Consider the following 10189-nt stretch of genomic DNA (forward strand, 5'->3'; position numbering starts at 1 on the left):
TCATGCCAGTTAAACACTAGAACTAAACATGTACAAAGAAGCCTCAAAGGAGACGGAAGTGTTATTAAGAGTTACCTTTTCTGCTCTGAACAGTCCAGAAGAAAAACAATGACTACAAATACAGCAGGCAAACTGACTGTTGGACTGATGGGCATAGGATATATATAGTGTTGCAAGGAATTCAGTCTCAAGTTGTGCTAAACGCTCTTTGTCCTCTGTATGGCACGTTTTGGTCCATGATGGGGATTTTACGTTGAGACGAACCCCGATTTCTTACAGAAACGTGTAAATATTGTTGCTCTTTAAAATGCCAGGTGTACTTCCTTCTACAAAGGTTAGGAGAGGTTTTATAGGAAGTAGTCTGGGGTACGACGGGTAACATGAGGCTCTCCACGACGAGGTGCTGGGTCGAACTGGAGGCTGCAGGAAAGAAAAAGGGATCATTTGCCCTCCTCCACCAGGTATTTTCCAATGCCACAATAAATACCAAACTTGCTCTCCTGTCGCTAATGCTTTACGCCACAGAAAAGCAGTCCAGGTCCCCAAACAAGCATCCGTAGGAGTTAAAATTCATCAGCTGGCCGCAGTGCTGCTTACGGAGCGAACACCACCCAGCAGCCAGCACTTCAGCAGCCCACCGCTGCTTTCACCTGAGCTCAGCTGAACGCAGAATTCAGGCGCTTTCACCCATCTTTACAAAAGCCTAGTGCTACTGAAAATAAAAATTAATACATAAAAATCAATCTGTCTTGACTCTCTCCATCAAGCTTGGGCAACAGAGAGATTAAGAAAATGCAGAAGCTCCAACTCCCCAGAGAGCCAGGAAGAAGAGGATAATGCAGTACCCAAGAGAAGCTTTTAAGTGCTTAACTCACTACTTATTTTTAGATATTCTTGCAGGTAGAGCACACAATGTTATTTCCAGAGCGATTTGAGCTGGCTTTTCACGAAAGAACCCCCTCGGGAAGGATAAGACATTCCTCACAAAACAGAACGGTTCGGAAGAGAGAACAGCCCAAGCCAGGTTACTCACAAGGAATATTTTAAAGTGTCATCTAGTTCCATGATAGCAGCCTGGTTCCCGCACCGGTAGCAGTAATTGGGTGCACTGAAAATGGTAACCACATTTCGGTCGTGGCACCAATTATAACCCTGCCAGACAAAGAAGGAAGAAAAAAAAAAAAAAAGTCTCTGTTAAACCTCAAACCTCAGCCTGTCTGAAGTTCCTCTTAAAGCCTGAAATGTTCTGAGGCATTTGTGAAACTGTAGACTTCTCCTAAGTATTTCCAACTGACTTAGTTTCATTTTGAAAGAATTACTCCACCGCAAGAACGAGCGGCTGTTACCTAGCAAACCCAGCTTCAACCACTCTACAGAGAGGTCGGCCATTCGTCACTCGTGTGTTTATCCATTTTGTCTACAAGTTATGGATCATACCACAAAGAAACCCTGAGATCTTTAGGTCTGCCTTCAGCTTTCATCCACCACAAACGAGAACTTGCCTGCTGGATGCGAGTGCCTTCTGACACGCGGTTACTACTTAAGGGATTGACTTGAACTAGATTTTAAAAATACATCTGCTCCATTGACCCACCTGGCATTTTTCCAGCAAGACATACAAGAATAGCCTATCTACAGCCAAAATTATGGCTTAATCCCCGTCACGTCTGACCGCCGAGTATTACAGGACAGCCTGTTTAACGCAGCAGCAGTCTAAGTAGAGCAGTCGGCATGTAAGGAGATTATTACTTCCACAAATGGGGTGTGACAGGGTCTGTTTGGCAATTTACTTGGGGGGGGTGGGGTGGTGGGGAAAGGCAGAACATCCCCTTATTTACATCGCAGGGCAAAGCACGTCATTTTATGTTGCTCGTTGTTTTCACGTGATTAAAATCTCTCCTTGGTATTTACCTGCAGAATATATAGGTGTCAGCTTATGCCAACCCATCAGCCAAAGGTCTCACAGAGGAGACAAGAATTGGCATCTATGTTTTGTTAGCCCCATCTAGCAGAGCACTTGCCCTACCTCCATGACAAGTTGGTGAGCACGGGAGACCAGTGTGAGACCATTGGCATGGTTAAATGTTTCGGAAATATCTTGCCCAAACGTGTAGCCAGCACCACGTGGAGATATACCCCAGCCACCACGATCATCCGGATCCGACCACAACAGATCACACATAGGACCCTTGAAAAAAATTAAGCGTTCTTCATCAGACCACTAGCATGACAGTTATAAAAAGCCACTTTTAAAATACATTTTATTTACAGTAAGACGATTGCCAGCGCGTCCTTCTCTACACAGGACACTTGAGTTTATTTAACGCACATAGTGTCAGCCAGTTACTCACCGTATCAGTCAGCATCCTTCCTAACAAAATGAATACGTACGCAGCTGACTGGGAAAGGAGTCCACGTAACCAGAAAAGTGCTCCCACCTCCTCTTCCACGCGCACCGTTTACCATTGCACTTCAGCTAGTCAGAGATACAAAGGCACGGGGAGCAGATCCACATTCTTACTCCCGACTCTCACAGTGTAATAAGAAAAAGGCCAGGCGAGAAGGTATGCGCATCCAAGGATACGCAATGGGTTTGCCAGTGCCAGGCAAGTTGCAATAAATTAAAGAAAGGGAAGTGACCAGGAGGAGGCTATGAACTAACTGTTCCAGAAATTGACGTTAAGCCCTCAGCAACCCTTCTGGCAGAGTATTAATCATTTAATTTCCTCTCCTAAACAGTTTATTGTTGGACTTGACACACTCAAAAATATCCTGGTGTACATCTTCTAACAGTCACAAATGAAGCTCAGTGGCTCTTCTTGCTGAGCAACTGAGGGGCAGTGAAGGCATTCTAGTGTTTTTCCAAGCCTGCTGCTGTTTCCTACCCACCCATCCAAGCCCTGCGGTAGGGATCACACTGACTACATGTGGAGGTCCTCAGGACAGCCAGCTTTCAGCACACAGATACGCAGCACAGAACTGGGAAAGCCCCAGAGCAAGAATATAACCACTACACCTAACTACAGGTAGATGTCCCAGCAGGTAGCCCCCTGATTCTGGGAGTAGTTTACACAGCTTATCTCAGGTTTTTGAAGGCTCGGGCAGACCTCGCTGCATTGTTCTTGCTGTTACACCAGAGATGTTGCAGGACAAGCAGTTCATTTTAATCAGGGAACATTCAAGTCCATTCGTAAGCCCCAACTGCTCCAACATAAGAAGAGCCATTTGCTACCCTGGCACATCAGAAGATGGTTTCTTCAGTCCTCATCTCAGGCCCCCAAAAAGCGATGAACAAGGTGAAACACCATAGAAGAAAGTATTGGCGGGGGGGGAAGGATGGTGACACAACCTGGCTTCACGTGGTGGTTGTCTGTTCACAAGGAAGTCTGTGACGAGGCTGGAGGTAGTAAACACCTTCCCCCCTGCCAAATACTATTCTTTGAGTCAACATGACAGTCAAAAAAACCCCACGATTCTGTGCAAAACAGCTGTGAAAACCCCATAGCTCACCTTTTGTAGATTGCTGTGATCAAAGCATATTGACTTGTGTGTGTTTTGCCCAAATCTATGTTCATCTGCTCTAGCTCTTGGTAAGGCAATAATCCCCTGTGTAACTGTGTGTCTCACTGCTTAAATGGATTTCAGTGTGAGGCTACATTTGTATTTTCCACCAACAGGTATCTAAGTTTATGATGCATTCCCTTTCCTGTTACCTCATGTGGAACTTCCTGCAGGCGGTCCAGAGCCCTGATATGATCCAGTGTATCTATGGATGGAGAGAGGCCTCCATGGAGACAGAATATCTGTTCCGGGAAAAAAAAAAAAGCAAGCAATCTGTTCAGTGCATATTGTTATGCAAAGACTCATCTCAGAAATAGCTCTTTTTAACTCCATTATCATTCTTTTACAATTCAGCCATCTCACCCCGGCAGCAGAGAAACTGAATTTATTTCCCACAGAAGGAAACAAAACTAAAAGGCTGCAACTCACATGCAGAGATCAGAGCAACAGCAAAGACGCCATGCCTTCAGTCTTAAGAATATCTTGCCTCACATCCAGAACTTAACTCGAATCTAATGTTCCGTGAGGGGATCCCCACTTGTTGAGCAGTCATTTAAAATGAACCATACGTGCAATACCCTGCCATTCCTTCAGCAGCAGAATCAAAAGCCCTCCTGCACCATCAATTTGTATTAACACCTCAGTAAATTCTTCCCCCAAACCCACAATAAGTACATAGTCTTTAAAAAAAAAAAATAATCGGATCACAAGTTAAGGGAGCTTGAGACTGTTTGTGTAGAGGTCAGACAATACAGTCGGCGTAACTCCGTGAACGGGAGCGTTTTCCTTATTCAAGGCTTACCTGGCCATCTACTAGAGCTGTGAGTGGAAGGTAATCAAACAGATCTGTGAAATACTTCCAGACGTTGGCGTTGCCATACTTCCGCAGGCACTCGTCATAAAAACCATACACTTGTGTAATTTGTCTGCTTTCGTGATTGCCCCTCAGTATAGTAATGCGTTCTGGGTAACGCACCTATAGATAAAGAAAACTCTTCTTTAACACAAGGTTTGTACCGTCAATATGGAAATAAATAGTAACAGAATATTTTAAAAAGCAGCCAAGCATTCGGCTCTGTTACAGACCAGCACATGTCCGTTAACGCATTTCAATTTACATCCGTCTAGCTCAAGCCAACGGTGGCTTTCAAAGCTCCCCGTGAGCATGGTTTTGCCCAAGGCTTCTCTAGAAAAGCTGTCAAACCATACCTTCAACGCCACTAGAAGAGTCACTGTTTCCACCGAGTAATAGCCTCTGTCCACGTAGTCTCCCATGAACAGGTAATTTGTGTCTGGCGACTTCCCACCAATTCTAAAGAGTTCCATAAGGTCGTGGAATTGACCGTGGACATCCCCACAGACGGTGACGGGGCAACGTACCTCTTGCACATTCGATTCTTTCGTAAGAATTTCTTTAGCCTAGCAAGAAAAACACATTTAGGACAACAAGGTAGGAAGGTCCTCCATAAGCAGGCGCAGATGTTAACTCCGCTGCATTTGCAGCTGAAACCTGATTTCACTCCAGCAGCTCAAGCTGACCACTGGAAAAACAGTTTGTTGGGTAGGCAAAGACAAAGTGCCTTTTAAAAATTCCTGTGTACAATGACAAGCGGCTTTGCTACTGCGAGGCCAGGTCATTAATGTCTTATTGCACCACAAGCACTGACAAACAAATTCAACGAAGTAACCGAAAAAGTTAATTCCCAGCCTCCCCTGCAACGAAGCAGTGTGAACTTCAAGACTTGCACTGGGTATACGGCTTCCATCACCGTTGGGGTTCACCCATGAATCCTCTGCTTCTTACAAACTCTTCTCAAGTGCAGACCAAAGTACTGTTCCAGTAAGCTTCAACAGCATCACGGGCAGACATTATCTTCCTAAGCAGAACTGATTTTTAACATATAGATTTGGACAGATTTCTCCACCTATGTGTTCAACACAGCTCAAGCCTGTTCATCGCGTCCTCTCTGTGGATGAGAGGAAATGGCCTCAAGTTGCACCAGGGCAGATTTAGATTGGATATTAGAAAAAAATTTCTTCACTGAAAGGATTATCAGGCACTGGAATGGGCTGCGCAGGGAAGTGGTTGAGTCCCCATCCCTGGAGGTATTTAAAAGACAGATTGACAAGGTGCTTAGGGACATGGTATAGTAGTGGACAGGTATGGTTGGACTCCATGATCTTAAAGGTCTTTTCTAACCAAATGATCCTATGACCTCAGCTATGCGAACTGCGGCGGCGCTCAGCACTCTAACCTGGTGCCAAAGTCAAGTGCTATTCAGTTTCACATTACCTAGAAGCTTTTACCTCAAGAACCACAGCTGTCCCCCCAGTAATGTGGGCCACCCCGTGTCCTGTCAGCAAGAGTTCAATGTGAAACTCGTAGGAACAGAAACTAGTCCGTATTCTCGCCATCTGCTGTAAGGGTAGAAATACCAGAGGAGCTAGTGCACGCCACTCAGGCAACTACTAGTTTTTTGCACAACTTGATTTGCAAAAGCACACATAAAGCTAGATATTATTTGATACTTACACCAGTAGGAAAACTATGACCTCCTAGATTCCCCGTAGAAGTCATCTGACTTGCAACGATGCACCTACACACAGACTCCCCCCTGCCACCTTTTAGTCTGACTACCATTTCAGCCGCTCAGCGATCGCTCTCAATCCCACGCAGCCATGTAGAACCAGTCGCGTTGCCACCTTTGCTGGCAACGCAGCAGCAGGCTGGAACAACTCCTCTGCCAGCACTGACAGCTACTCCTCGCTGCCTTCCTCCTCTGGGATGCCTCAGAATCCCCCCATCGCTGCACAGCCATAAACCTCAAGCGCTCTCCCAAGACCAGGATTTTGCAGCAGCGGGTCCGTGCCATGGGAACAGCACTACGAACAGCTTGTTCACTCCCTATCGACGAAGCCAGCTCATGGTGTGATCACTGAGCAGAGATGATGTTGAAAAAGGCTGCACACGACAAAGCAGCTCATCTGGCAGCAACGCTGGGCAACCACTACGGCACAGGATGAGCTGAGCTGTGTTACTCTGCCAAACAAGAACCAACGCCGGCGCCGGGGGTTGATGAGGCTGCCCCAGCTCTCCAGGGGTGCTGCGTTCTCAGGCTGCATTGCAGTGAGTATGAGATGACTGGAGCCCTGTGCCAGGAAAGGAACCTTCTCTGCACATTCCCCGAACACACGGGAACTAACAAATCCATTTCCCTTACAGGGGGGCAGATTTCTTCTTCTTGCTTACGCTACTGAGAAAAACAAGTATCCCTAAGCTTTGCTTTACTAACTTGGCACAGAACATCACTGCATATGCAAAAGGCCCTTCTCTCACCCAGGGCACTTTCTGCCTGCCAGATTTCCAATCTTCTTCCAAGCACAACAGTTTAACAGCTTCTAGAGGCAGGTCACATACAACTGGAAAAGCCATGTCAGAGGCAATTTAAACATACGGAGCCACAAACAGCTTCCCTGGCCGTACCCAGCTGGCAACAAAATGACCACAGATGGAGGGATGGCATCCCTGGGTTTAGTCATCTCTTCCTCTACACCCAGCAGTTCCTCTGCTAATTACAGCCATGCAATGTAGCCTATCTGCATTACCTGATTATCATTATCAAATATCATGGGTTTTTTGCTGCCTCCAGCTCATCAACTGATGCAGATCAGCGCTCCAGGCACATCTGAGGCATAGGGAACACCCAGAGATAGGCTTGGTCCAATTTGGACAAAAGGGATAGAAGATCAGCAGTGCGGAGCAGTCACCAGCAGGTGACGATCTGGCTATTCATCGCCAAGTCCCTTAGCTCAGGATGATGTAGCTCCCACCTGCTGCTACCAGGAAGAAGCTGCTTACCAAGGACACTCTCAGCGGGCTCCCCGAGGACGCCCAGGTTCACATTTGAACCTCAGTTACCTTGCCTCTTTTAGGGAAAGTGCCAATTTGGAAGGAATAACTAAACCCCAAGCAGTCAAGGGCTTGGACAGCATCCAACGTGCCCCTTGCACGGTACGTAACCTGAGGGATGTGACCCCGATCCTCAAGGACATGTCCTGCACATGGACTCGATGACGTGGGGTCTACCTAAACTGACTGGAAACTGCTGAAGGGGTTGTGGCTTTGAGTGCAACAGCAGTACTCAAGTTCTGTTCTAGCATCTTTAAAAGCACCTGTAACACCTTTTGAGAGCTTCTACCCTCTGGGGGAGACAAATATAAAACGCAGTCACAAAACAGCTGCTCAGCGTGTTCTGACTTGCACAAAGCAACAGACGGGGTTTTGTTGTAAACCAGTGCTAACGTAACGACAAAAGGCATGAGGTATTTTCTGCCTTTTTGTATCACGCATACTGCTCCCTTCCCAGATGTGTAAAAAGGAACACACTTACTTCAAGCCTCCAGGAACAAGATGCAGGATGCTGTACAGATACCATACATACTTACCAGAGTCTCAACCACATCATCACTCTGCACCTCTCCGATCTGCCCAGAAAACCTGTGCACCCAACCTGAGAACTCATACAGGTAAAGCACCACAGGCAACAGAGAAGAGCTTGTTTTGTGCAGTAACAGGGCAGACGTACTCATGTTAAATGCATCCCAGAAAGCTGGGCCAGCCCAAGTCCTGAAATTTTAGTACTAGGAGACTCTAGAAGATTCCCCTCATGAGAAAGGAGGAGCCAGCAGCTTCTTAAGCTGCCTACCAGCTGTTATTGTGAGGCCTATTTGAGCTTACTATGTAGACAAACATACACGTACATGAATAGATTAAGCCTGTCATTTTAACACCGCAGAGCTGGTTCAAATCAGGCTTGGGAGCTGTGCCTGGCTGGCCACAGAAGTTTGCCCTCGTGACTTTCTAAATGCAGAACAAGACCTTTAAAATCTTAAGCATCATTGAAAACACCCCAGAAAAGCAGCCACCTTTGTAGATTGGAACACAAGCTTGTCTGCTGCCCAGTCCTCAATCCGTGTGGAGGGAGGCTGGAGAACGCACGTCCCAATAATTTACCGTGTTGTCATCGTACGAGGAAGCCGAGCGGTCTCAGGGCTCGAACACAACCATTAATGCGCTGCTCCAAAACCCGAGATGCTACACCAGCTTTGAGATTACCGTCGGGATCACCAGGAGACTAATCCTTCTGTGAGAGACTTAACAATCAAATCCACATCAACTATTAACGCTGTTTAGATTTGTCTATGATAATGGTGTAGGCTGATTCCATGGGTGAGGGGATTATGATCCATCCAGGAGGCAGATTTTCAGCACCGTGCTTTCTCTAGAGAAAACCAAATACCCCAAGCACCTGCTTTATGTACAAGATCCTTTGAGAGCACAGAAACTCAACTTCTTCTGGAAGGTTCATTTACTGCACCATGAGCTCAGTTTGACCCTCGTAGAGGCTCCTAATTCAGGAATCAGAAAAGCCAGCCATGGAGTTTCTGACCAAAATTCCACAGAACCATCATTCCATCAGCTGCAGCAGACCAAACTGCTCTGTCAGCAAGTGTGCTGAGGACATTAAAAATCTCAAGGAGCTTGGCGTGAACAAGAACCAGCTAGATTGTCCCCAACTGAGACAGAAGCCAGGGGGACGGAGCTGCCCTTCAGCAACAAGGCAGCAGAAGACACCCTGAAGCCTCAGGAGTGACAGGGACTGTCAAGGTGCACACGTGTTCCTAGCGGTACCTGGGCCAGCATATCCTGGGATGAGCGTCATTGCTGGAGAGATGAAATATTCCTGGCCACGACTCAACACAACACTTGGAATTTCATGGTTTGAACAGCATCCAGGATGCTACTTGGCTCCATCACTCGTACTAATTTCACCAATTAGTGCAGAAGAGCTTGCTAACTCATTCCCCTAAAATTATTCTCAGCTGAAATGATCTCCGAGGGCAGAAGCATCATAGGTACGTGCCAGTAACAGCAGTTCTCCCTACGGCATCAACTGGCTCCTGCTGCTTGGTTTGAAGAATGAGTTTACAATTACCATTCAATAACCGTACAAGAAATGCAAGTCTTCATTAGCGATTAAGAACCCTTCTCCTCCCACCACTTCACAACACAAAGCTCTCAAGCTGCTCACAGCAATGAGATTGTAACCCTTCTTACACATCCAAGGAACAAGGATAGGAAAAAAGAAGCTGCAAAGAGAGAGACAGTTATGGATGGTTGCTTGCCTATGTTTAATTTAAGAGACAGCCTTTTACTTGCCTTCTTTCATATTCCATTTTATTACCTTGGTGTGTCCTGGTTTCGGCTGGGATAGAGTTAATTTTCTTCATAGTAGCTAGCATAGTGCTGTGTTTTGGATTTAGTACCAGAAGAATGTTGATAACACACTGATGTTTTTAGTTGTTGCCAAGTAGTGCTCAGACTACTCAAGGACTTTTTGAGCTTCTCCTGCTCGGCCAGGTGCATAACAAGCTGGGGGTACAGCACAGCTAGGACAGCTAACCCAAACTGTCCAAAGAGCTATTCCATACCATATAACGTCATGCTCGGGGGGAGTTAGTCAGTCGGTCGGTCGCGGGCAGAGTGACCGCAGCTCGGGCTGTGTGATCGTGGCTCAGGGGGGGGGGATCGGTGCTCGGGACGGGACGGGCATCGGTCAGGGGGGGG

General features: G+C 46.6%; 2 protein-coding genes across 2 annotated transcripts in view; both read right to left on the minus strand.

Annotated features, from left to right (window-relative positions):
- GSR (glutathione-disulfide reductase) overlaps positions 1-273 on the minus strand; it is a gene marked incomplete at its 5' end in the record, with an annotated part of 5537 nt that extends 5264 nt beyond the window's left edge. The window contains one exon of the mRNA XM_035888813.1: positions 76-273. Within this exon, the coding sequence (XP_035744706.1) occupies positions 76-273 (198 nt within the window). The remainder of the gene's footprint in view (positions 1-75) is intronic.
- LOC104135437 (serine/threonine-protein phosphatase 2A catalytic subunit beta isoform) lies at positions 264-4980 on the minus strand. The gene is made up of 6 exons (XM_035888815.1): positions 4771-4980; positions 4364-4537; positions 3714-3803; positions 2027-2188; positions 1034-1152; positions 264-420 (listed from the first exon to the last, which is right to left on the minus strand). The coding sequence occupies exons 1-6, from the start codon at positions 4885-4887 to the stop codon at positions 348-350; spliced, it is 735 nt and encodes a 244-aa protein (XP_035744708.1). The 5' UTR covers positions 4888-4980; the 3' UTR covers positions 264-347.
- Between the last annotated feature and the right edge of the window lie 5209 nt (positions 4981-10189).

This window comes from Egretta garzetta, unplaced genomic scaffold, assembly GCF_000687185.1.
Source record: "Egretta garzetta isolate BGI_Z169 unplaced genomic scaffold, ASM68718v1 scaffold52, whole genome shotgun sequence".
Lineage (NCBI taxonomy): Eukaryota > Metazoa > Chordata > Aves > Pelecaniformes > Ardeidae > Egretta > Egretta garzetta.

Excerpts from the sequence above, each read along its gene's own strand:
- LOC104135437 (XM_035888815.1), bottom strand. The coding sequence starts at position 4,887 with ATGGAACTCTTTAGAATTGGTGGGAAGTCGCCAGACACAAATTACCTG. Across the intron at positions 3,804-4,363 it reads CAGCTCTAGTAGATGGCCAG|ATATTCTGTCTCCATGGAGG; the intron begins GTAAGCCTTGAA and ends TTCCCGGAACAG. Across the intron at positions 2,189-3,713 it reads TGCAGGAAGTTCCACATGAG|GGTCCTATGTGTGATCTGTT; the intron begins GTAACAGGAAAG and ends ATTTTTTTCAAG.